The sequence below is a fragment of the Mustela putorius genome, unplaced genomic scaffold (genome assembly GCF_011764305.1).
Source record: "Mustela putorius furo isolate JIRA1106 unplaced genomic scaffold, ASM1176430v1.1 tig00000813_pilon_pilon_pilon, whole genome shotgun sequence".
NCBI classification, from domain to species: Eukaryota; Metazoa; Chordata; class Mammalia; order Carnivora; family Mustelidae; genus Mustela; species Mustela putorius.
In genome coordinates, this window is record NW_025421485.1 from 4,833,987 (window position 1) to 4,860,491 (window position 26,505).

The 26,505-nt window shown below is 58.3% G+C and overlaps 1 protein-coding gene across 7 annotated transcripts in view; it reads right to left on the minus strand.

The window, feature by feature from the left end:
- Positions 1 to 26,505, minus strand: part of ATP6V1C2 (ATPase H+ transporting V1 subunit C2) — a 53,357-nt gene that overhangs the window by 311 nt on the left and 26,541 nt on the right. For 2 of the 7 annotated variants that reach the window (XM_045084874.1, XM_045084876.1), the window contains exons 4-14: positions 25,070 to 25,155; positions 24,145 to 24,174; positions 18,016 to 18,110; positions 13,325 to 13,416; positions 10,939 to 11,037; positions 10,310 to 10,378; positions 8,054 to 8,146; positions 7,848 to 7,941; positions 5,365 to 5,502; positions 4,456 to 4,553; positions 204 to 336 (exon numbers count right to left, since the gene is read on the minus strand). In XM_045084874.1, coding sequence (XP_044940809.1) covers positions 204 to 336; positions 4,456 to 4,553; positions 5,365 to 5,502; positions 7,848 to 7,941; positions 8,054 to 8,146; positions 10,310 to 10,378; positions 10,939 to 11,037; positions 13,325 to 13,416; positions 18,016 to 18,110; positions 24,145 to 24,174; positions 25,070 to 25,155 — 1,027 coding nt within the window. Of the gene's footprint in view, positions 1 to 202; positions 337 to 3,955; positions 4,056 to 4,455; positions 4,554 to 5,364; positions 5,503 to 7,847; positions 7,942 to 8,053; positions 8,147 to 10,309; positions 10,379 to 10,938; positions 11,038 to 13,324; positions 13,417 to 18,015; positions 18,111 to 24,144; positions 24,175 to 25,069; positions 25,156 to 26,505 lie in introns of those variants that run through there. The other 5 variants (XM_045084875.1, XM_045084878.1, XR_006608065.1 and 2 more) reach the window with 4 other exon arrangements.

The window sequence follows — 26,505 nt, forward strand, 5'->3', positions numbered from 1 at the left end:
GTCCCGCCTCGTCTGCCCGTTTCAAGGTGGCTCTCTAGCTCTGACACACACACACACACACACGGCCTCCTCCCTGTTAGCCTTGCACACTTGTGAAACGTAGGTCTTAGCAAAAGGGTAATGTCCATCTTTGCAAAGTGCCTCCCATGTGGAGAGATGGACGTCTGTGCGGAAAGCTGGCGCTTTCTGGATTCTCTACCTACATCCAGTATGCTTGCGGCTGCTACTTGATCCAGATGTCTGAAGACGGAGTTCAGCACCTCCCGTAAACGTTTGGTGGAGGACTTCTTGTGAGGCTGGAGGAGCACCGCCTGGAAATTCACCGGAAGTCCGTACCTTCCCAGACAGACAAGACATGCGTTAAGTTACCTCAGAAGCAAGTGTGGGTCTAATACTCCCGACAAGAAACAGGAAGTTCTCGTAAGAAAAAGGCCTCAGTCAACATAGCTTAAGAAAATAAAACTCAGCTGAATGAAATATCTAGGGTCAGAGGTGAGACTACCTGGATTCTTCTGGATAGGAACATCGCTAGTAGAACACGCTCCCCAGCCATTTCTGGCCGTTCATGGCGTGGTGTCTGCTGACAGCGAGGTCGCCTGGACCCGCAGGAGGACACGTGAAGGAGGCTGCTTGTAACCACGCGTGCGCTGCTTTCACTGGAAATCGAGCCTACGACCTACTTAGTCCTGTGCCTTCGATGGACTCTGGACTCTGGGCGCGCTGAAGCCCGGTTTCAGAGGCCCGCCGCGGTCTTCCCAGGAGCCAAGTGCCGGAGAAGCTGCTGGCCCAGCCGATGGCCTTGTCCCTCCTCTGCTCCCTCTTCCCTCCAAAGCTCTGGCATTCGGGGAAAACGAGCCGAGGGGCCGCCGCCGCCGCACACCCGAACGAGCAGTTTCCCTTCACACGCCCTACCCCAGCGGCCCGCGCGCTTCGGAAACCCGCTCCAGGCCCGGACTTCACCGAGACCATCCTCTCCCCGCGCCGGCCGTCACTGCCGCCCCCGTCGGACTACACAGTCGCCGTCCCGCTGCTCTGGGAGATGGTTTATCCTCCCTCACGAGGACGGCGGTGCTGAGAGCTCTCCTGCCTTTCCCAGCCTGGGAGCTGCTGCAGGGCAGAGGCACGGGTCCGTGGAGAGCAACAGGCCCTCCACTGCTTCGTGGATGCCGGCGGAATGCAGCCTCTGAGCCCGTGGCCCCTTTCACAGCCCACTCTTGACTTCAGGGCTTTTCCCATTCTTGCCAGACCCTTCCAGTCCTTTCCCTGCGAACCCCGTGGCAGATCAGTTTAAAGGAACGCCTTCTGTTCTGCTCGGAATGTGCCTTCCAGGAACAGCTGGGTCTGCTCTGCTGCTCAGGGCCGCCCCCGCTGCTCCCTCCTGGATCACTCAGGAGACAACCCTCCTCCCTGATCACTGAGGCCACTTGGTGGGGAGCCCTCACCGGTACCCTCCATACCGAGACCACTGTAGCCAGCACCCCCACCCGGCTGCGAGGGGCGTCAGCCTTTCTCACCTGCTGCCCCCTTCCCCCGTCACCACTTTGCCCTGCTTAAAATAAACTTCCTCGGCTCCCTACGGCTCTCATTCCAAACCAGAGTACCCAGTGTCCTGTGTCCCCCAATCATCCTTCGGCCACCACTCTAGCTGGTCCCACCAATGGCCTCACATAGCCTTTGCAGGACACGTAGATCCTTCTGCTCCCTCTCCCTCCTCCTGCCTCTGACTTCCTCATGGGCTTTTCTGCATCCACCCCATCAACATCCACGTTGGTGGGGTTCCCCCAACGTGCCCTTTCATGTTGCCTCTATACGACTCTCCCTAAATGAATGCACACGCACAGCCACCATTAGGGTTCCCTAACATTCCCCACCGGCACCCCTCGCAGGAGCCAGACCGACCAGCGAGCTCCCTGGCCGGCTGGCCCATCTCTTCCCGGATGACTGCGGGCCCCGGTCCCCTCCACCCTGAGGGGGAGCTAGGTGAGGGCTGGGTCCACTTCACTTTGGTTTTACTGAGCCCACCAACAGTCAGCATCTGGTCCTTGTCCAGCTCTGGGCTGAGGGACAGAGGTGGAGGGCGAGGAGGAAGACCGCACCGCGCGCCAAGCGGGGAGTCCAAGGAACGGGCCGGCAGGTGAGCCCCGCCGTCTTTGCTCTAACAAACTTGCTTCCAACATCTGTTTTCTTGGACTATGATCTCTCCACAGACTAGAATATGGAAAAGCTGTTTAAAAGGATCAGGTAGCGCCACACACACGGGTAAGAACTGGAAGCAGGTGAAAGAAGCTGCAGCACAGTGAGGGCGAATGATCCCACCCGGGGGCTGAGAAAAGTCTTGAAACCACGAACCGTGATTATCTCTGGGCCGGGGGACTGTGAGGAACTTTCTCCACAGTATAGATTTCTAAACTTGAATTTTTTTTTTTTTAACAGTGTTCATGTATTACGACTGTATTCAGGAAAAATGCAGATACAGTAAGAAAAAGTTCTACGCTGATAGTCTCATAAAGAATCATTCCTACAGCTAAGTGTGAAGTGTTAAGTGTCTGCCTTTGATTCAGGTCGTGATCTCCAGACACAGGGACTGAGCCCCGTGTTGGGCTCCCTGCTCAGTAAGAAGCCTGCTTCTCCCTCGGCCTCTGACTGCCACTCCCCACTCCTTGTGCTGTCTGCCAAATAAATAAAATTTTTAAAAGAAGAATTATTCTACATATACTTTTAGGGGAAACCGTTTGATCCAGCTTAAGATACTGAAGACCTCTACCTCGGCTTCTCGAGCAAAAGGCATCCGCACTATGGGGCCTGAGAACCACTGACTTTGGAGGCAGGTAGGTCAGTGTGGGGCCCCAGATGGCTGGAACACTGCGGGTTAGCCTGCGTACACCCTGCGACCCAGCACCACAATCCAGGCCATTCCAGGCCTCGGAGACGGGCGGGCGAGGAGCTATCGTGTTTGGACAAAACCACACCTGGCAGCCACCCTATTGTGTTTGGGCAAACCCGTGCCTGGCAGCCACCAGTTTGTTTGAACGAAACCACACTGGCAGCCGTGTGGAGCATGAACCAGAGGCAGAGAACCAAGGCGAGCCCGTGGCAACAGCTGGGCCGGGGAGGCCAGAGGCAGAGGGAAGAGAGAAAGCAGAGGCAGGAGGATGAACTGTTAAGGGCGCTGGGGGGCCCTGGGAGTGGGGAAGGGAGCGAGGATGCAGGAGCAGAGGGAGCTGAGCCCTCAGGTTTGGGGCCTGGGGACAGGGAGGATGTGAGGCCAGTGGCATTGATGGGGCAGCCAGAGGGAAGAGGAGCCAGATGTGCAGAGAAGCGGGTTTCCGTTGAGCGGCAGAACCAGGAGATGCAAGAAAGCACAGGCAGGGAAAGGGGCCTCCGGGTGGGCGGTCGCCGGGCCGGCGGGTGAAGGGGCTGGGGACAGCACTCCAGAGGCTCGGAAGACCGGGGGGGCCAAGCAGCAGGGGTGGGAGCTTCTGGAAAAAGAGTGTCCAGCCAGCCGTGTGCGGTGCTACCAAGATCTGCCCCCTGAGCTGATGACATGGGGCATCTTCAAAACACAGGAGAAAAGCAGGCTTCGGACAACATTTCCTGGATGTGAGGGCAATCCGGCCGCGACATCTGTCACCCCACGGATCACCAGGGTTGATTTGGCTGATGTGGCTGGCTAGGCCGGTGTCCCCGTCCCCCCTCACGGCTCCACGTGTGTCCCTCCCAAAGCCGCACCCTCCGTCCAAGGGGACGGTCGTCTCGGTAGGGGAGGAATGCTCTTCGGTCAAGGGTATATGAGCAGCTGTGCTCCCCTTCTAGAACCTCCAAACCAGCTCTCAAAAAATATTTCCTATATAATTCCATTTTTGTAAAAATTAAGTAAAAAATGGATCTATCTATAAACTAGGGGAAAATAGAGCGAAACAAGGACAAAAACTCCTAAAGCGGTTCACGCCCGCACCTGAGCCAGCAGCGCGCGCTCTCGGTGTCAGAGGTAGAGGTCACTGTAGCTCACTGCGCTTCTCTACGGTTGCCTCATTCTCCACAGCGAACCCACTTCGCTTTTGTTAAAAACAAGACAAAATTTTTGTCGTCGTTAATTCGCTCTGCTTTAGGTTTTAGTTTTTGGGTTGCCTTGGGCCTCAGAGTCAAGGACGGACGCGGTGTGGTGTCTCTTCCAGGAGTGGCCAGGCCCCGGCAGGTGCGCAGACCAGCACAGAACCTGCTGGAGAGGGGGCACGACCCCCACCCCGGGGCCGGCAGGAAACGGACGCGGAGCACAGGACCACAGGGACTTGGGAAATCCTACGCATGTCGCCAAGAGCCAGGAGCAGCACAGGGAGAGGGCAGGGGGAGGTGTGGGTGCTGGATGGGAGAGGCGGCAGCCCCAGAGGCCCCCCGAGCTGGCTGCTCCCCCCGCCCCCCGCAGGACAGCCCGGGCTGGGCGCCCCCTCCACGCACCTGAGCACAGACTCCACAAACACCCTCAGCGCCTTGATGTGGATCCAGGCAATGAAGGCTTCGCTGAAGTTCACTTTGAGCCAGCGCAGCAGTGGGCCCTGCGAAGACAGGACAGCCTGTGATGCCCGCGGGCAGCGGCACCAGACGCCAGGCCAAGGGCGACACGGGTCCCGGCAGAGCGAAGCCTCGCGTGGAGAGACGCCTGGCGACCAGCAGAAGCAGCGAGTCAGCCGGCCCCGGCCCACGTTCCCGGGGCACCGGGTGCCCGGCAAGCTCAGCGGGCCGCCACCTGGCACATGCGTGGGGCCACCAGAGACCGGGCTGCGGAGGGCCGGGCAGCAGCGGACGGGCTTCCCTGGACACCGGGCCACCAGGGAGCCCATCTCTGAGGAACGCATCGCATCCCCCCGCCCCCAGCCCCGTCCTGGCATCAGCCACCAGCTGCCGCTTCCGGGGGCTCCGCAGAGCCCACCTCCGAGGCCACAACCCCAGTCACCGAGGCTGGAGTGGCCGGTCCTCCAGGGGAGCCCGAGCACCCGGAGCCAAGGCTCCGAGCCCCCACTGATGCCTCCACTGCCCACAAAGGTCAAGGGTGGGTCCAGCCAGCGCAGCCAGGGGAGGAGAGCTGGGGGCCTGACCCCCACCAGCCAGCAGGGCCTGCCCCCATCACCAGCGGCCACCACCTCCAGGCAGGGCAGAGGACCCCTGGCCACCAAGCCGGGGGGCGGGGGGCAGCTCCGAAGACGCCTTCCACACGAGGAGGCAGGCAGCGTTCTGGGCTCCTTGATGGAAGCCCTCCCAAGCCACACTGGGGAGCAGAAAACGCAAGGCGCCGTTTCCTCCGAAGATGCCTGCACTGGCGGGGACATGCGAGCGGGGGAGCCCCGGGGCTGCAGGGGTGCTGCTTACCTCGCCCTCGCCCTCACTCTCTCTCTCTCTGTCCGTCTGCCCCGCCGCGGGCCTATCGGGGTTACCTAGCGGGGTTACCTTAACCTTGTGGTCCGGGAAGGTGGAAGATCCCTTTTTAAGAGCAACACAGGAAGTTTGCTAAAGGCACAGAAATCATTTATTAATCTTTCAGCAAACACGCATCACAACAAACACACAAAATCCGCATCTCCGGGAAAGCGCATGGGAACGCCGGACCGCCCTCCGGACTTGCAGGCCCGATGGACAGGAGATGGGGCGGGGCGGCGGGGGAGGGGGGCTCAAATCTTCGGGGCCCCTACCGCAGGGACACGGCCATAATGCCAGCAGCGGGGCAAGCTCCCGCATCCTCGCCCCTGCCTGGCCTTGGTCGGGAGCACCCCTCCACGGGCAGCCAGGACATGGGACCACGGAGCGCCCCTCTGCCCTGTCCAGCCACGGCGGCTCCATGGCACTCATGGAGGCTCCATGCAGAAAATGAGCCAGGCACGCCGTTGGGACCTACCATGCTTTATCCTCTTTTCTCTGCAGAGAAAGAGGAGAAAGCCCTGGAAAATCCTACCATGTGCTCTCCAAGGGAGCCGGAACCCCAGGACCTAGCCTGTCCCCTCTGGCTGACAAGTACCAAAGACAGTGCGGGATGCTGATGAGACCCACCTCCCGACAAGCTAAAGGGGAAAGAGGTGCCTCAGAAGCCAGGGCAGGGCTTCCCCCCGGCTGCCCCCTGCTCAGTGGCACACAGCCGGAGCCTCGCATGGAGCTAAATGTTTCCGAGTTCGCGTGTCTCCTCTGGAGCTCCATTTCCCCTCCACCGAGACCCTGGCAGGGCTCCCGGGGCAGCCTGGGTGTGCAAAGGCCTCCACTTGCCGCCTTACACCTGCGAGGAAGCGCCAGCTGGCAACCTGAGCCCCAGACGGCAGGCGACAAGCTCTGGTGTGTCACCTTGCTCCTCAGGGGGTCTGTGCCAGCGCCAAGGCTGGTGCCAAAGGCACGATGTGACCACCTGTCCTGTGGGCAGGGCCTCCTGCCTGGACGTTGGTCAAATCTGCCACTGTCTCGCCTCCCCCCGCCCCCCGAGACACTGGGTAGGGGGCCCAGGGCCAGGACCCAAGCCAGCAGGGATGAGGCTAGAGAGAGACCACGGGGCGCTCCTGGGCGATCAGGGTTTGGGGCGAGCTAAGGCCAAGGAGCAAAAGTCCCCGCCTGGGTGTGTGGGGTCTGAGGCCTCGGGACCCAGCACCTCCTCACAGGAACAGCCCTAACCCAAAGCCCGGCAGATCTGGGGTCTGAAACGCGTGCGTTCACTTGGTGTGCACACGCACGTCCGTTCACATGCGCGTCTGCTTGGGGGCGGGTTAAAGCCCCCCACAGGCACCACTATAGGACGAGCTCCTGCCTCATCCTCAAAGGGGATGGGCCCGTCCAGTAAGGCTTTGAGAAGCCCAGTTTGTGGACCCCATGCTGCTGCTCACTTCCGAGGGGGCAGCTTGTCTGGAGTCCCTGTGAAAAAGCCACTGACCAGAGAGGTCAAACCAGACATGCCGATTCCGCCAGCCCGAAGTCAGAGAAGGCCCGGGGTCAACACAGGGCCGCGAGGGGGGGGAATTCCTGCTCTTCGCCTAAGCCCGTACTGGCAGGTTCATGTCTACACCACAGCTTTCTTCCAGAACCTGAAGTACATTCTACTCCTTCTTCCCTCCACCCTACACCAGAGGCCAAATTGGAAGTTTCTGAGAACAGCACCCAGTGGGGATGGCGGGGAGAGGGGCCCTGAAGACATTCCGCCAGGGGGGACCCCAAAGCCACCCGGCTTAGGTGTCTCCACAGCAGGAGGATGCCACGTGTGGAATGAGCCCCTCACACAGAGCAGCTGAGTGACCTTCCCAAGGCGACACTGTCACATTCCCAAACTCCAAGCCTGGTTTGCTCCCCCACGAGCTCAGCGGCGCTTGCACGAGGAAGGTATCTGTCAGGCTGTCGTCAGAAACCTCAAGGAGAAGCCCCCACTCTTTGCTGAAAGCATTGGGGGAATAAAGCCAGGGGCTGACGACAGGGGGTGTCCCATCACGCATAAGAACCACACTGAGGAGGCCAGCAAGGAGACTAAGGCAACAGGCCTGCCCGCGCTTGGCACAGGGACCCCTGCCTGGATCCCCGCCTGCCCTGCCCGGATCTCGGGGCACAGGAAGGTGAGGGGGGGTTCTCCTCTTGGGGGAAACGCTCTGTGACCTCCCAGAGCCTCAGTTTCTCAGGGGCACGTTGGAGCTCGGAGTCCCTTCCTGGAGGGGCAGGGGCAGGACTCGGGAGCTCTCCTAGGGACGGCGCCCAGCGCCCTAGCTCACAGCTCAGGTGTCCCCTGGGTGCCCCGCCCTGGCAGCCTCATGGGACACCTGTCCCAGGCCGCGTGCCCCCAAGGGAGGGGGACGCTCTAGAAAGTCGCCCGCCTGCCCATGTAGTCTACTCACATACTGTTGCTTCTTATCAGACAGCAACCTGCTCATCTCTTCCCTTTCCCTTTTAATTTCTTTCTCATCATAGTAAAATTCACGGACAGTGAACCTTAAAACAAGCAAATGAGAGGCTTTCACCAGGAAGCTTCCCGACGGAGCAGAGAGACCCGTCCAGTGGAAACAGCCCAAACCCAGAGAAGCCCACTGAGGCCAGCCCTTACTTGTTCTCTTTGGCTTTGGTTTTGAAATCCTCGATCACTTTTCGAAACAGGGTCACCGTGAAGAGGCCGCCCTCGTTGTCCTCAGCAATCAGTCTGGTGGAGAGAAGCATCTGGTCACTGGACGCCTCACCACAACTGCGGTCGGAGCTGGGCTAGGAGCGGCCTGTTCCCTCTCCCAGGGGAGGTGGGTTCCTGCCCAGGGGCGGCTGGCTTGTGGGCAGGCAGGGCCCCCACCCCACCCCCACCAGCTGAGGGCAGGGAACCAGACGCCCCTCATGACTTCCTGACTCCCGGCCGGGGGGTGCGGGGCTCCACCACCTGCTGCTGCTCCCGCCTGCTCCTTCCACCCCCGCACCGGGCTGAAGCCTCTGGGGCCTCTGGATGACCTAAAGGCAGACCCTCGAGGGGAGGGAGGGGCAGGGGACTAGCTGCAGAGACCCCCAGTTTGGCTCCAGTGTGTGACGTGCTGAGCCATGGAGCTCTTCCCGGGTCTCAGTCACCTGTGTGCGTGTGTTGGGGGGGACGTGCCCAGGCTCGGACGCGCTACGCTCAGAACGAAGCAGGACAGACAGACTCCAGTCGGTGGAAACTGTCCCACCGTGTCCACCTCACGTTCAGTGTCCCTATGTTCCAATCAGCCAGCCTCCAAGGCACGCCTCAACACAGGGCCACAGTGGGCACTGTCCCAAACACAGGGGTCACGGCAGCCAGCGGTCAGCTCCTTTGAGCCGGCCTTGTCGGCCACAAGACCTCAGGGAAGCCCTCCGCCAAGCCCGGGCAGGACTCACAGGCATGCTGGCCAGGTCACCTTTCCTGTCTCTGGGCCACCCCAGGCTCCAGAAACTTCCAGAATTACCTCTGCAGACCCTCCGGTGGCTCCTGACAATGCAGGGCCGGGGCTTCCGGTCTGAGCAGCCAAATCACCTACCAAGGTAGCCGGAGGGGTCCCCCAGCTCGTGGCCACAGCTCGTGGTCGCAGAGCACTGGCGGCCTCTGCCGAGCTGGCCTCAAGGACCAGCCCCTCCATCCGGCCGTCTGCCCTCCTCTCCCTGCAGACGGCCCTGGCTTCCTCCTCTGGCCGCCCCTCGTGACCTCAGGCTATGGCTGTCCCGTTCCCTGCACCCCTCAGTGTAGCTCCTGATCGCCATCTCCTGTGAGCTGTGACCCCGGGAGAGCCACCCCGACCAGAGGGGGCCTCAGAGCGGAGAGGGGCACGGGCAGAGCTGTCCTCACCCTACGCTGTGCGCCCAGAAGCAGGTGAATTGGTGTGGCTGAACGAGACCCAAAGCCAAATCTTTTTAAATTACAAACTACTTCAGACATACGAAAAGGAATAGAGACGGGCCCTGGGTGGCTGTTGGTCTGCCGTGGGCTCAGGTCATGATCTCCGGGTCCTGGGATGGAGCCCCACTTCCAGGACCCGGCTCAGTGGGAGTCTGCTTCTCCCTCTCTGCCTCGCCCCCTGCTCATGCACACGCTCTCTGTCTCTCTGTCTCAAATGAGTAAGTAAAATCTTTTTTTAAAAAGAAAGGCATGAAGAATAACAAATACTACATATAGGCAGGCCCCACTTAACACAACTCTCACGTGGCAGAGAAGCCCCAGGCCACACTCTAGCCACATGGCACTCTCTTCTCTGAGGTCACCACTGCGCTGAGTCGGGCGTTTCCAATCCCCCGAACACCCCCTCAATTCTCCTGTGCACCTGCACGTGCCCAGATCACGTATGGTTTCGTTCTGTCCATTTCCAGGCCTTGAGTGGCTGGCTTCACGCTGGGTGTCCTTCTCAGCCACTGGCCTGTCCTGCTCCACCCAGGATGGTGAGACCCACGCCTGCTGCTGCAGGCAGCCCCCTGCTGGGCTGGTTTCCCCACGTGCGTGGTGATCGCGGTTTGAATATATTCCTGTATCTCTTCTCCTGCCACTTTCCCAGCTCTCACCGGCCACTCCTGCTCTGACTCCAGCAGGCCAGACACTACTCCAACTGTCCCCACCCCACCCCACCCCTGTGGCCATCACGGATCAGAGCGCAGTGAGGGGGATCTTCACCGGCATACAGCCAGAGGGGGCTTCCTGGAAGAGGGGGCAGGGAAGCGGCATTCTGAAGGATACAGGGAGCTTGGCGCGTGGCTGGGGGAGCGGCTGCAAAGACCTCCAGGCTGAGGGACTCTCATAAGCTCAAGCGGGGAGGGCTGAGGGTCCCTGTACCCTCACAGCATACTTGGTGCCTAGGTGCCAAGGTGGGGTTTCACTCACTTAGTCGACCGAGGGACCACCATGTCCGAGAGGGATTCATAGGTTTTTTGCCATTGTGCGTAGCTTGATCTGCAAGAATACGGATCATTCAGTGATTTCTGCAGAAAGGCTGGGGGTGTTCAAGTGTCTAGGACACTGTACACTACTTTTCCCAAGGGACTGAGATCAGCAGGCCTGGGCCAGAGAGCCCCAAGCACCCCAAGGTCCTGCCATGGGCAGTGGGGACCCCCTCCCCAGCCTGGTCCTGGACCCAGCCTCCCAAGGGCGCCAGATGCCACAGACGGTTCAGGTGAAGGGTTCAGCTAGATATGTGGGGAAGCTTTCCAGTCCTGACCCTGTGTAGCCTCGGAGAAGCCAACTGACCTCTCTGGCTTCTGGACAAGGGGGTCACAGGCGCCCCCGCCCCCCTCCCCAGTTTATTGTGAGCAAAATGGGCTCCTGTCTAAGGCTCGTGGCACACGGAAGCTGCTCACTGCTTTACCTGTGGGCACTCACCCTGCTCCCATTCCTGCCGCTGGAGCCCTGGCCATGGAGGGCCCCCCTTTCTCTCCATTGGACAGGGCTGGTTTCCTTCTGGGATCACCAACATGGGCTGAGGCCCCCAGTAACCCCCTTCCCAGGCCACTTACTTGGGGACAATGACCAGAAGTGTGACGAGATACTCAGAACCCAACACGAAGTCTTCTTTGCTCACGATGTCGCTCAGGGTCCGGGTGAAGAGGTTTCCCCTGAATCCGGGTGGGACAAAGGGGGCGGGATTAGCAGACAGGCAGAGGGAGGTCGCGTGGGCCCGGGCTTCTGGGACGCATGGACCCCCGCACACCCTCAACACACAGGCCCTGGGTCAGGAGGGCAGGCAGGAAACATGAAAGCTCAGAGGTCCCCGGGCTGAGTGTGCCCCTTGGTCCCCCAGCCGAGGGTGGCCAGAGCTGCTGGGGCTGGCGGGGCCAGAGGCCCCCTCACCAGTCCCCCAAGGGGCGGCAGAACCCAACACCACCATCACCTGCGCTGCCCCTGGGGCTGCCGGGAGGGGACTGTGGGTGTCAGGCAGCTTGAGTTACACCGGTGTTAACACGGGCTGTCCCGAGCTGAGACGGGCCCAGAGAGAGGCCCGGGTCACTTTTCACACCTCCCAGGTCCAGCTGCCAGGGGACCTCACCTGCCATTGCTTGCTTCATGCCCAGCAGAACCCGGTCTCCATCGAGATCATGGTATTTTTAGCACATGGTTCAAGGGTATTGTAGCAGCAAGCAGGCCAAGGACGGCTACAGAGACTGTAGCCTGGGCACCCGGACCGTGTCAGCTAATACATTAGGAGCCGACACTTCCCTGGCCAATGGGTCTCAAGCACTCCACCAAGGCCAAGGTCTTAGGTAACATGCCACCTCCAGCCTCACCTCTCCCACGTGCGCCTTCACTGCTAAGTCCCTTAGGACCCTCTCCAAAGGCACGGGCACGTGTCCCCTACCGCACCCCCATTCTGCTCTCAGGTCTGCTCTGTCTCATCGACGCCTGCGCTCCAAGCACACAGCTGATTCTCTGCAGACACTTGTTGGGCAAGTCACTGGGAGCTCCCCGAGGGCAGAAATCCAATTTTCTTCTGCTTTGTTATCTTTAGGGGCTGGCATAAAGCCTGAGAGGATAGCCGGTGCTTACTGCACATTTGTTGGAAGAAGAATGGGCGAAGGCGGCAGAACAGCTTTACCCCTTCCCCCTCCAAGTGCTCTCAACAGATCAGCGCGGCGGTGAATCAGCTGAATGACAAGGCTGGGCCAGATGTCTGCTCAAGTCCCAAACGATTCTCGAGGAGTCCACAAATCCATGATGCGACGAGTAGATGGCCCAGCAGGCAAATGGTCAATGCCGTGACGGCTCTAAGCCAAGGTCGCCATTTAGGGTGCTCTCTGCCATCGGCACGCTGCCCTTCTCCTATCTCACGCCTTCGCAGGGCCAAGAACGAGGCGAAACTCAGGGGATGCCCATTTAATTCGGATGCAAAGTCACGCAACCGACGGCGACCATTTCTAGTTGAAGTGCATCTCTCCCTTTTTGGTTTTAAAATCTCCGCTAATGTACCATATGCTTCTTTCACAAGAAGAAGACACCCGGCCCAGGGACCATCCAGAGGGAGAGGCGGGAATGGGACGGTGAGCTGCTCAGAGGAGCAGCTGGTTCTGACCTCCCCTGGGCACTGCCCTTCTTTGGAGGCTCTTCAGACAACTGCCAACAGGATCAGACCCAGAACCTAGGACGCCTGGGAGGGTCCCACATGCCAGCTCAGCCCGACTCAGGAGCACCTTCTTCCAGACTCCGCGGCAGGAGCTCATCTGGCCTTTCCTGACATGCCCCCCACGACAAGACACTTACTCCCTTACGAGAGAGTTGCAGCCGCCATGACACTGGGTTTCTGCTTTTCTCCAGAAACCTCCCACCATCTGGGTGACTGGTGACCGCTGTCCGCAGGCCACACCGTCTGCTCCCTCTCTCTTGTGGGGGGTCCGTCACTTGAGTGCAGAAGGCTCCAGAGTCCCTGCAGATGGTCTGCTCTGGGCTGCAGCCCCCGCTACCCTGGGGGCCCTCCCCCAAGGGCCAGGCTCGGCTAGTCAGGTCCCCCCACCGCCTTTGCAGAGAGGGTCCTCTGTTAAGTTTCCTCCAGGGGAAAGGTCTTAGGGCCCCCCAGGTGTTCTCAGTAACCTGGGGAGGTTGGGAGAAGGAGGGAAGGGAGTGAGAGGCAGCATGGTGTTCCTCTCTGGGCTCAGGCAGGGGGGTGCCATCACCCTGGCTCGGGCCTTCTCACCGCGTGCAGCAAGGCCCCCCTCCCAGTCCGCAGCTCCCAGAGAGGCAGGAGGGCTGCGGCGTCTGCCTGTCTGGCTGGTGCCCTCTCTCTCTCTCTCTGACCCAGCATAGACCCTGGTTTACCCAGAGACCTGAAAGGCACACTCCTGGCCCACCCGGCCCCCGCCCAGCCTGGCCCCTGCCCCCGCCCTGCCCCTCAGTGCAGAAACTCAGACTCACATGGATTTCTTCTCCAGGTTCTCCAGGTTTGTCTTCAGAGTGTTGTAGGCGGCTGTTCGGGATTTCAGGTCAGTCTCGATTTGGGCCAATTGCTATTCAGAAAAGCAAAAGACAGGGCCCCAACTTCTCAAAATGACCATAAAGTGAGCACAGCACACTTCGGAGTAAGCAGTAAGTAATCAACGCTGCCCGCTTGTCCGGAGCGCTCGTGTTTCCCTCCCCACCGCTCCCGCACACATGCCAGCATTTGGCCCTGCATAGCCCGTGGGGAGCAGGGGACAGATTCACGTCCCCACTCTGCAAGACCCCACACGGGCACGGCTGTTCCAGAACCCCTCAGTGAGGTGACTTTTCTGATGGCAAGCCCTCCTCACCCTGCCAGGCCAGCCCAGGCTGACCCCATCCTGGCTTCTGGGGGGCCCGTGATGGCTTAGCCCCGCTGACCCACGGCCCCCTCCCACGGGAAGGGGTAGGTCGGCAGGACAGCTCCTTTCAGCTTGCATGCAGGTCACGGGTCTGGCACGCAGGAGATCCGTTGTCCAGTTTCAGGGAGGGCGTCCCAGACCCCCACCCGCAGCAGGCCCGGGCGGATATGTCGTGGGAGGAGGGAATACAGGCCGAGCCCAGGACCCACGGCCTAGCTCTCCTGCTTTCTGGCTGCCTGACCTCAGAGGCCCACCTGCTCGGCCAGAGGGATGATGTCCTCCCAATGGCTGGAAACAGAAAAGGCAAATGCCCAGCAGGAAGCCCTCAAAACACAGAGGGCTTGTCCAAACTCATGCTCGGACAGCGGAGTGCCATCCTCACAGAACTGCTTCAACGAAGGTGGGCGGCCCACGCTACGGGACACGGCGCGGCCTTCCAGATGGTCGCGGGAGACTCCTGCACACGAAGGCCGACCCCCCAGCTCCTGAGGGACCGCACCCCTCCTCCCAACTCAGAGCCCCACGTCCTGAGCCAGCTAGCTCCCCGGGGGTGCGCAGTCGCACCCCGTGGGACCCCCGCTCCATGCCAACAAACGCTGCTGACGTGGATACCCCTGCGTCGGCACGCGACAGCATAGAGGCCGCCTGAGGGACCGAACAACCCCGAGCTGAAACAGATTTCGTTCGTATAGACACGGTCCACTATATGTATAGACACGTATAGACATGGAAGGATCCACTTCCAAAGGTTAACACGTCGCTCACCTTTTGGGGGAAGAGGAAAGACAGCGGTCTAGTCATGGGAAGCTTTTCCCGTTTTTATCGTTATACCTTGATACGTCTGATTTTTAAAATAAGATATGTAATTTTTATTTTTTACCATTAAAAAAAATATTATCCTTTAAAATGACGACAGATTTCATGGGAAATTACAATAAGATGACACAGGGAACACCTTGCTGGCTGTTGGTACAGTGTACGGTTCTTGACCCCGGGTTCATGGGTTCAAGTACCATGTCTGGGGTAGAGATTACTTTAAAAAATGAGTAAATAGAGACACCTGGGTGGTTTAGTCAGTTGAGTGTCTGCCTTCGGCTTGGGTCATGATCTCAGGGTCCTGGGATCGAGTCCCGCATCGGGCTCCCTGCTCAGTGGGGAGCCTGCTTCTCCCTCTGCCTGCTGCTCCCCCTGCTTGTGTGCTCTCTCTCTCACAAATAAATAAAATTTTTAAAAATGAGTAAATAAAATACTTTTAAAAATGGGACAGAGAGGGGCGCCTGGGTGGCTCAGTGGGTTAAAGCCTCTGCCTTCGGCTCAGGTCATGATCCCAGAGAGCTGGAATCGAGCCCCACGTGGGGCTCTCTGCTCAGCGGGGAACCTGCTTCCTCCTCTCTCTCTCTGCCTACCTCCCTGCCTACTTGTGGTCTCTGTCTGTCAAATAAATAAATAAAATTAAAAAAAAAATGGGACAGAGATTCCATGTACTCATCTTACATAACAACAGTGTGCAATCATAACCAAGAAACGAACTCAGGTACAATCCAGTCTTAACTTTTAAAATCATATATATATATATATATATATATATATATATATATATATATATTTAAATCAAACAAAAAAGTCCCCGTTCAGCAAGGTGGGGTCCACCTGCCCCAGCCAGAGCTCTTCCAGGGAGCCGGGTGCCCCACCCAGTGTCTGTGACCCCCATGTCTGTGACCCCTGGGAGGGAAGCTGGCACTGGCCGTGCTGAGGGCGTGCGTTCAGCTGGGCTCCGAGGTGGGGGGCCAGCTGGCCGAAGAGCCCCAAGAGCCTCGTGGACCCTCCCGCAGAACCCAGAGATGCTTCCGGTGGTGGAGACATCAGCCACCAGCGCCCTGAGGGGTCGGCATGGGCCCCCCACCCTCAGCAGCACGTGTGCATGCTCAGGAGTAAACCTTGTGCCGGGTCACACCGGTGAGGTCTGGGGGCTCTTCTGAACCTGCAGCATAACCCGGCCCGTGGAGACTGACACCACGGTGGGCTGGCACCAGGTGACCGCACGTGCTGCCACATGCAGGGTGGGGAGGGGGCAAAGCCCTCCTCACCCTTGAGCCTCTTCTTTAAGGGACACGTTGGGCTCAGTTCCCAGCAGTCGGGAGGGTCTGGGGCCCGGCCCTGACCACCTCAGCACAGGGCTCTTCCAGGCTAAGAGACCTCCCCGGACACCTGGCAAGTACAGCTCGACACCCGGTGACACAGCGACCTCTGTGTCCCCAAGGCTCTCCCCAAGAAGGGCCTCCTGTTGGAGTAACAGACCTGAACCAGGGCTGAGGGCGTCACACACGGGATCCTGATGCAGGTCAGCCTCCAGGGCCAAAACTCAGAGCCTCAAAGAGCTGGTTCCCTAGAGCGGAGCCGGCTCGGGGCCTCCTTGGGAAGCCCTGTCTCTCTCTATGTGCCCCACCCCCCAACCTCTCTCTCTCTCTCTCTCACACACACACACACACACACACACACACACACACAGTACAATCAAGACCTGCATTCTCACCCCCCAGGTCCCGGAGCCAGCCACTGAACCTCTCTGCCAGCCTCCTCCTCTGAGACCAGAGGAAGGGGTTCCACCTCACGGGGGTGACACGGGAAGGAGACCCTGCCTCGCGGGGGTGACACGGAAAACAAGAGCCCAGTGTGGCTGTGGCCCACAGGGAATGCTGGCCACCCCGGTGCCCTCCCCCCCATCCCTGCTTGCCGGCCAAAGTCACTCTCTGGGTCCCCGAACTAGAGAGAAGCCAACTTCCGTCCTCTACAGCTGCTCTGCTCCCCTCTCGGCAGACATCCTGTCGTGTCCCGGGGTCCTCACTGCTAGCCGGCACCCCCGGGACAGCCACGCCAGTGAGCCCCGTCCTGAGAGGACGCAGATCACAGCCTGACCGCCTGCCCGGCTCGGCCTGGCCTCAGAGAGCCCCGCGGGGTGTGGCCGGCCCCAGCAGTGACAGCGCGACCCCGGGTGGGTGGCAGAGGCACACAGGACCTCCGGGAAGCCACACCTGGCCCAGGTGCGCTGGGCAGCCCCTCCTCAGAGGGCTTTCCGGAATCACTGCCCAATTGTCCCAGGAGGGGCCGGGACCTCTGTGGCGTAAGCAGTGCCGGAGGAGCCGCACCCAGATTCCGGAGCCTTCTGGCCCCACCCGAGTTTCCACAGACACGGGCCGGGCACCAGCCCGCCATGGCGAGCACACAGGGCTGCACTCGGATGGGTCCCAGGGGCCCATCTCCTGCCCCTGACCCGCCCAGACACACCTGGGAGGCTCTGTGGTCTGAGGAGACAACAGGAAGGCTTTGTTCCTGGCCTGGCTGAGTCGCTCCCCGCCACCCGGGCCAGGAGGAGACACGGCCTGTGAGGGGCTCAGTAGATGGTGGAGGGAGGGAGCAGTCCTAGGCCACGGGCGCTCACCCTCAGTGAGACAAACAGGAGTCAACAAGGCCACAAGCCCCCACAATGTCCCCAGAGACTTGGGCCACAGTCCTGTTACTTATGAAGAAAAAGCTGGAGGCTGTCGCTTACCGAGATGGTAGCACAGAGCCTGATGCGGGGCTCGATCCCAGGACCCTGAGATCACACACGACCTGAGTCCAAACCAAGCCAGAGGCTTAACCGACCGTGCCACCCAGGTGCCCCTTCCTGGCCTCACTATTGTCACAGGTGCCTCCAAGCAGGTGCAGGACCTGCTGCGATGCCTTCCGTAAACGCCTCCCAGGAGTCAGGGCTCCTAAGCCGGACTCTCCATGGAAGCAGATCCTTCTTGTTAAGCAAACAATCACTGAGGGATGTGTGGGGGCTTGCGGCTCTCATGAGGAGGTCAGGATGGGGCTGAGCTGCTCCATCAGCACCTTCCAGAAGGTAACGAGCTGGAGGGAGCCCACGGAAGGGGCACCAGGGGAGTGTCCTGTGGAGGCCGCTGCCTGGCGGGGGACATGGCCGGAAGAGGTGGAGGAAGGGCAGGTGCCCGCCTCAAAACCCCAAAGTCCCTGGCCTTGCCCAGGGCACGGAAGGCCACGCCTGAGAAAGGCACCAGGCCTGGTCAGGGCTGGCAAGAAGCAGAGGGGAAGCGGACTCCGCCCTGGGTCACTCGGCAGAGCTGGGACCCCACCCAGCCTCCCGACTCCGGCCTTCCAGAAAGTCCCTCTTGGCAAACTCCGCCTGGGCCCCCAACACCCGGGTGGTCAGCAGCGCCCGGGCGCCGAGGTCAACTGTCCCCCGAGAGAAGGCCATCTTCTCACCTTTGCCAGAGTGTCCACCACGCTCACCAGCGGCTGCTTCGCGGGGTACTTCGCCATGTCCCACTCAAAGTGGGTCACAAAGGATTTTAAGTCAACTGGAAGGAACACATTTCAGCAAGTGAGTGGGACTCTCCTCGCCTCAGGAGACCAACAACGTTGCCAAACCCCGAGCCAAGCAGCCCCACTGAACCCAAGGAAGCGATCAGAGAAACGGGGGGACAGAGTTGGGGCTCCGGGAAAGCACATGCTGCCCCCCACCCCCAGTGGAGCCCTGGGCCAGCCGTGGGCCTTCCATCAAGACCGTCAGCAGCACCCAAAGCCCCTCAGAAGAACCCACCAGTGGCCACACCTGTGCCCTAAACATGCTCAGACGGCTGCCCCCAAGGTCTGCCTTAGGGAGATCCTACTTCCCCACGAGGCAGAAGCAGGACTGGGAGAGATTCTGAGAGCCAGGCTCGTTCCCCGCCCGCCTTTTCTGGTTGTGCTGGCCGCACTCCCCTGTTGGGTTATTGTTCTGTTTTGAGGGATCTCGGAGACATACCCGAGGGCCTCAAGCCAAACCCAAAGACCACAGAGCCAGGTACGGGCGCCACCTGCTCGCAAGAGGAGCTGAGCTGTCTTTCTACCGTCCTCACCCAAGCACTGGGCGGGGGCGATTTCAAAAAAGGCATTTTAGGGGCGCCTGGGTGGCTCAGGTCATTGATCGGGCTTCTCTTGATTTCTGCGTGGGTCGTGATCTTGGGGCCGAGGATCGGGCTCCCCACTGGGCTCTATGCTCAGAGTCAGCTTGAAGAGTCTTTCTCTCCCTCTCCTCGGCTCCTCCCCCTACTCTCTCTCAAATAAATAAATCTTAAAAGAAGAAGAAGAAGACGACACAACGATGAAAGTGGCAGCATTTTAAAATCTTGGCAAAATACTCAACTCTGCGACTGTGGTTTTTGGTACATGGCAAGGAGATGCATTTTTCAGTCCTTTATATAGAAGTCTATAATGAGTAGACCAAACCAGAGTTTTCTCAACAAAATTTCCCTTTTCTCCTTGCTTTCTCCAAAGGCAAACCAAAACCCGCTCCCCTTGAGATGTTTCTGGTTCCCTGTTGGCTGCAGGCCGAGGAAGGAGCCCTGGAGTGAGGACCCACATGCCACACGACTGAACCGGGGCCGTGGGTCTCCAGTATGTTAGTAACTGGCCCCTCCGCACCTCAGTCTCCAGCATGTTAGTAACTGGCCCCTCCGCACCTCAGTCTCCTTACCTGAGAAATGGGTGGGAAAGCAGGCCACACACCTCTGAGTGCCCCCTCTTCCAGGCGCCCTGGAGCCCGCTGCTGCTTACACCCTGCCCCTCGCTCCCTGTACTAAGTCAGGTCTGTGCACGCAATGCTGGGGTGGCCCCCACCATGAACCCGAGCCAGACCAGCCTTCCTCCACTGGGTTCTCATGCCACAACACGTGCACGCCTGCCCTTCCCAGCATGTCCTTGTGCACGGAAAGGGCACTGGTGGCTGCTCATTCAACGGTCGGGCACGTCCACTGAACCCCAGCTTGCCACCATGAGGGGAGCAGAGACCACAGCGCCTGGATTTCAAGGTGCTCAGTCGCCTAGGGAGACAAGCAGGCAAACCTCACACCCCGGCGAGTGGCAACAGAAGCGTGGCCTGGTGTGAGGGCTGGGAGAGCCGGTGTCCGACTCCCAGGGAGGGCGGGGAGGGCGACAGGCAGGGGCTGGAGGGGGAGGGCAGTGGGTGTGAGCTGAGGACACCCAGAGGGGGTGTGCGGGGGGCCCAGGAGTCTCTGGGACAAGCCGATGGAACAGGAGGGCTGTAGCAGGGCCACAGGAGGGCTGGGACAAGCCGATGAAACAGGAGGGCTATAGGCCGTGTCTACACTTTCTCCTGGGGTGATAAAGACACCAGGCGCACATATGGAACCCCGCCCCCCATTATCTGCCAGCAAGTGGCCATACATCGCTCCAACTCCAACAGCAGGGCTGGGAAGGTCACCAAGCAGGTTAGGATACCAAGCCTCTGGGGGCTGTGTGGTCAGTCAAGGACATTCGTACACGGAGATTTCTCGGGGGCCAACGGGGGCTTTGCAGGAGAGAAGCTGGCAGGGGAGTGTGGGAGAGAAGGAGCAGCTGAGAGGGGCCCAAGCTCTGGAAACAGAAGGGGAAGGGCAGGCCCACACGGCTGCCCACGGAGGCGGCCCAAGGCACACCTGGATTTCCAGGTGGGGTGAGAGGGTGGGGGGGGGCGACAAGCACTCGGCTGGGCAGCCGCGACGCAGCAGGAGGGGGCAGAGGGGAGAGGAGATGAGCTCAGCTCAGGACAAGCTGGAGCCCGACAGGGGGGCAGCCGAGTCCCCAGGACGCAGATGGAGATGAAATGGGGCTCAGAGGAGGCAAGCAGCTTGCTGGAGAGGCGGGCGCGCAACAAGCGGGAAGGGCCTCAACCGATCAGGCAGGTGACACTGACTGTTCCCCTTGGCCAGGACCCGGGAATTATTGCATTTCAACCCTACTAAGTGCTATCATCATCTCCATTTTCGACAGAGAGAGATCACAAGTAGGCAGAGAGGCAGGCAGAGAGAGAGGAGGAAGCAGACTCCCTGCTGAGCAGAGAGGCCGATGCGGGACTCGATCCCAGGACCCTGAGATCATGACCTGAGCCGAAGGCAGCGGCTTAACCCACTGAGCCACCCAGGCGCCCCTCATCTCCATTTTCGAGGTGGGACCGGCACGCAGTGGTGGGGCATACGGAGTGCCACGCCCCTTCCCTGTCCGCCCACAGACGGTCACGGCTACGGTGTGCACCGTGGCCTGTCTCTGCCCAAGAACCACGAGCTGACACGTCTGGCTCACCTGCCCTTAGAAGAGGTCCCTCGGGTTCCAGTGGGGCTGGAATTGACAAGAGTCGCCAAGGGGAGGGAGCTCATCCGTTAGGATAAGCGTCCTTGTAAGGAGAGACGCCACGGAGCTCTCTCTCTCTCTCCCTCCCCGCATGCTCTCTCTAAGAAAAGCCCCTGTGAGGACCCAACGCAGGAACCAGCCTGCGGGCACCTTGACAGTGAACATCCAGTGTCTAGAACTGTGGGAGATCCATGTCTGTTACGTCGGCCGCCCAGGCTGGTGTTTCGTTAAGGCACCTCGAGCCAATACAGATTTAGGTATAAATCTGGGATTACGATGGGTTTTTGTATGACCACCCCTGCAGGGGGAGACTGCAGACCCGGGAGGACCAGAAGGAATGTGTGGATAATGGGGGTGTAGGTGGGGGTAGAGCCGGAGGCAGATCCAGAAGGCGGAGAAGGAGCCCTCCTATGGTGACTGATCCACTCACAGAGCCCCCTACCTCCCCCCCCACCCCCTCGCCCCTGCTGCCTGGTCCCAGGCAGGAGATGCTGGCCAGAAGCCCCTCCTCCTCCTCCCCACTCTGCCACTTCCAAGCCTGTTGCCTCCCACCCCTTACTCTCCTGCTGCTTTTGTCCTTCAGCATCAGGACAGGGCCCACCACCTAAAAGCCTGCCAACTGACTGCCCGTCCCACAGTCTTGGATGTTCCCCTGTTCCCTGCTTCTTCCAATGCTGCCTGATCCCCCCCGCCCCCATTCTCTTGGCACTTTCAGGCTCCTGGAGGGCAGATGGCTGTTTCTGTGTCCCCAGAGCCTGTCACAGTGCCCAGGACAGAGCAAGGGTCCCATATAAGACCGTCCCTATAACTTCAGGGACTGAAATAACTCGCAGGACATGGGTCGCTTAGAAGAGATATGCTGTACACTGAGCTCGTCCCCAGGCATTGTCACAGATGCTAGGGTTTCTGTGGCATTTAGATCAGAGAGAATGAGCTGGCTCTTTCCTCTAGAAAGGCTCCTGTCATTCCTGACAGACTCTGCTCATCTCCTTGGGGGGATTCCCCAGGCTCCTCTGGCATCACAGCACGTGCGGGACCACAGGGCTGTCCCCCTGGCCAGGAGCGCTTGGAGAGCAGCCCCTCTGCATGTTCAGCACCCAGCAGAGAAGCTTCCTGAGGCCTTTGCTGAGTGACCCTCCCATCCCAGCTCCTGACCCCGACACTCACCCTCAGCACACATCCAAGGGCAGCATGGCCCTGCCCACGCCCATCATCTTTGGTGACAACATGGCCTGAGGACAGTTCTCCATCTTAGAAAGCAGCAAGCCATTCCCTTGGGCCTGCCTGTCCTTCCAGCCCTGCCCTAGAAAGGACAGGCCTCCCCTCCCTCCCCCAGCTGAAGTCAGAGGAGCCTTGGACGCCTGGCCTGGGAGGTCAGACCATGACCCAGGCAGGCTCACTCAGAATCAAAACATGCAATAAACAGGCACTGCCCTGGAGTAACAGGAACCTTGTCTGAGAACCATAACAAGGCCTTCCTGGCCTTATATGGGAGCAGGACAAGGGACCTGCAAACACACATGGGCCACGGCCCATCTCCCGCTCCACTGAACGGATCTCCAGGTGTTTATGACTTCTGTGCATGATCGAGGGCCCACTCCAAACCGCGGTATGTCTGCCAGGCTTCTGCTACAATCCAAAGCATCCACAGCCTTCCTTCTAGACTCAGAGCTCAGCTGGGGGCAAAGAACAAGCCAAAACAAGAGATGCCTCAGCAAGGCAAGGTGCCTGAAAAGGATGAAGTCCATGGACAGGGGAGAAAACCAGGACCAAGAGAGGTGACCCGCCAAGGTCCAGGACCGGGTCTGACCTAAGGCAGTTGCCGCCACTGGCTGTCCCCATGACATGGCCCTGGGGGAGATGGGTTAAATCCCGCCTACTGAGGCCAACCCGGAGCCCTCCAGTTCATTCTGCCCATTGCTAGCTCACTAGTTCCATGGATGCTCTGCAGAAGAAAAAGAAAAAGATTTCCCAAGCCCAATCCTACCAGGGAAGCCCCAGCCAAAGTCAGTCTGACCAGGTCTCTGGACTGCAGTACTTTTCAGAGCCTTTATTGTGCTAACACGTGTTGTGAATGTCAGGAGTCAGCGGCCACAGCCCTTGACCTCTGTGTGCACAAAGCTGGTTACAGAACAAGCCTTCGAAGCTCTAGTCTCGCCAAAGTCATGGGGCCCCAATTCACAGGGGGCCTGGAGGTAATGAAGCGTATTACATAGATAAATACAGCTGAATCTCCTCCTCCTGAGAGGAAGCCGGGCTTCAGAACAGCAGCCATCTGCCCTGGGGATGGAGACCACGGGATGATAAGATAAGTCTAGCTTTAAGTAATGGGAATTTTGAGTAAAACCAAGCATCCTGTTTGCTATTTTAACATGGGCTCAAATCCTCGTGGCTTAAAGACCAGGTTTTTATATGGCAAAGTAGCTCTCTGCCTTAAGCCAACCCTTCCGTCTAGGGCCCTTACAAATTACGGGCTGGGAAGGAAGATCAGTTGATCAATTTAACAAAATAATTTTTTACTAGCACAGCAAGAAATGTCAGTGCCACTAACAGACTGCTTTTGGAAAGGAATTTTGGTTAAGTTCCGATCTGTAAAGACCCATGTTCCTCCTGAAAGGATTTGCTGGGCTTAAGTGTTTGTCCTAGAAGGATCGGCTGGCCTAAATTCCACCAGTTTGAGAAGGTTGGAGAAAACCTAAAGCAAATGGTTCCTCTGAGCCAGCAACAGCCTGTTGAGGCCCAGGGATGGCCCCTCCTCTCCAAGGCTCCTGAGAGAAGAGCCCTTGTGTGAGTGGACCCCAGCAGAGCCACACGATGCTAAGCCTGACATGTAGGCTGCCAGGGTCCACAAAAGCCAGACTCCCAGTGCAGGCAGGAAGAGTGGGCACTGAGGACAAACATCAAAGAGCAAGGAGCAGACCACAGCCGAAAGATACAGAAAGTCCACCTTGAACTCCAGAACCAGAGGATCACCCCACTTCCGGAGGCATGCGGTGCTGGGGGCGGGGAGGTGGGGAGGGAAGCAGGGCAGACATGAGAAAGAGGGAAAAGGAATACAACAGGTGATAGGTCATACGGCTACGGTGACCCAGGTCCCAGGCTGTTCCTCGAGAAATCCACCAGGACCCAATCACCACACCCCAATGACCAGACTGAGAGTCCCCCTTCCCAGGGACACGCAGGCATCACGCCAAGCACACTCACGGCAAACAACGTACAACCTACTCTTTAAATATTTCATTTTTTCCTTCAAACCTGCAATGTAATAAGGAAGAGTTATTCCATCGCACGAACCCACAAAGCCAAGTTCAGATCTGGGAGCATGAGCAATACCCTTTTTCCATTTAAACAAGCAAATAAAAAAAAAACCTTCTGTGGTTCCCAAGAGGGGAAAACTATGAACTGACACGTAACGAGTGACAGAAATGTCAGATACAGAATTTACACTCTCATTTTTGGTCTTGTGTACATGCGGACGGTCACACATTCTGCGACTTCTGCGGGGTTCAAACACCTGATTTGAAGTTTCCCAAGTCTCCAAGTTTGCGCCTTGCACATTTCCAGCACACTCAGATTCTATGTCTGCAGTTAAGGGGCCTGAATGTCTCTGGAATCTGGGGTCTCCCCTACGGCCCAGGAGAGACAGAAATTCTAAATGCGAACACACAGCACAGAGAGCATTTTTGGTCTCTCTGGATTGACTGGGCACAACTTGAGACGTAAGTCTGAGGCTTTTCTCAGCCCCTGAAGGCATTTTCCATCTTCTTCTGGGAGAAGGAATGAATGGGGCTGGGTGGGGTGGGGATGGGGGAGGGGAACAGGTGGAATTTTCCAAGCCGGACAGAGCAGAAGCTCATGGGGAAGGCGGGCAGATCCAACAACCCCGAGACCCCACTGACCCCATTCTCCCTGCAGGTTTCTATAGGGTAAAAACGTCAGATGCTCTAGAAATGCCACAGCAGGACCCTCCACAGGCCAAGGGGCAGGTCTTCAAACTGAAGGTCCTGCTGAGCTCAAAATGGGGGGTATAGCTCTGCCCAATGTGCCCATCCAGACGCTCTATGGGTCCTGTGCCTGCAGTCTTGACCGGGCAAGCAATGGGCTAGAACCCGCTGAGAGAGGCCTGGGTAAGAACGCGCCAGTGACCTACCTCCGTTGGCTAGGAGGTTCTCCGGAACCTTCCCCTTGGCATCTTCCATGACTTCTACCACACTCTGGGCCATCTTCTTTATGAGGCTTTGGGAAAAGAACACAAGGCAGTCAGACTGGGAATGTGCCCTCCAAATCATCTGTGACATTCCATTGGGGGTGGGGGTGGGGAGAGATGGGCACTGCCCTTTGGGGACTGTGGCAATGTGGAGGCACAGACTTCAAATGTGCAGACCCTTCAAACCAGTATTTCCACTTCTGGGAAACCGTCTTAAGGAAATAGGGTGAACACGAAAACCTCCCTGAATCAAAAGATGTTCTTCGTAGCACTCTTGCTGAGAGCAACACACTGGAAACCATGGGAAGGTTCAACAATAGGGGATTGTTGGAAGCAAATGGGATATCCGACTGAGGGCCTGCTGCACACGCCCCTGGAAGGAAGGTCTCCAAAGAATTCCTGATACTGTGGAACAAGGCATGTATTATCATGTTCCGTGGAAAAAACCCAAGATACAGATTTACAGAGACAGCACAGCTGGAACTACGGGGAAATGTTCTTCCCACTCTTTGTTTTTTCGATTATAATCCATAATGATGGGGCGCCTGGGTGGCTCAGTGGGTTAAGCCTCTGCCTTCAGCTCAGGTCATGATCTCAGGGTCCTGGGATCGAGCCCCACATCGGGCTCTCTGCTCAGCGGGGAGCCTGTTTCCCTCTCTCTCTCTCTGCCTGCCTCTCTGCCTACTTGTGATCTCTCTCTCTGTCAAATAAGTAAATAAAATCTTTTTAAAAATCCATAATGATGATTCAGTATTGAATTACTATGGAATATAATAATTCAGTATTGCTTTTTTTTATCAAAAAATCAAACATTTAAGTCTCCAGAAAGGATCCTGAAGGCTTCAGAAAGTATGAGGAAGAACAGTGAGCTGACGAGCAGACAAAGCCGTCAAATCACGATGTTGTACACCTGAGACTGATGTGACACTGGAAGATCCAAAAAAGAATAAAACAAATAAACCAGAGGTTCCCTCCCCTCAAAAAAACGAAGTATGAGACAAGAACGGGAAGGGCAGGATTTCAAGGGAGGACTCAAATCCACGCGGCTCTGCCAATTACCAAATGTATCATTTTTGTTTATTTTGCTTTTAATTTTTAAGTGGGCTCCACACCCAACCCAGGGCTTGAACTCACCACCCTAAGATCAAGAGTGGCAAGTTCTACCAACAGAGCCAACCAGGCACCCTTGCAGCATTTTCTTTTCTTTTCTTTTTCTTTTTTAAGATTTTATTTATTTATTTATTTATTTGTTAGAAAGAGAGAGAGAGGAAAAGAGCACAGCGCGGGCAGGGGCAGGGGCAGAGCGGGGAGGAGAAGCAGGGAGTCTCATGCAGGACTTGATCTCAGGACCCTGGAGTCCTAACCTGAGCCAAAGGCAG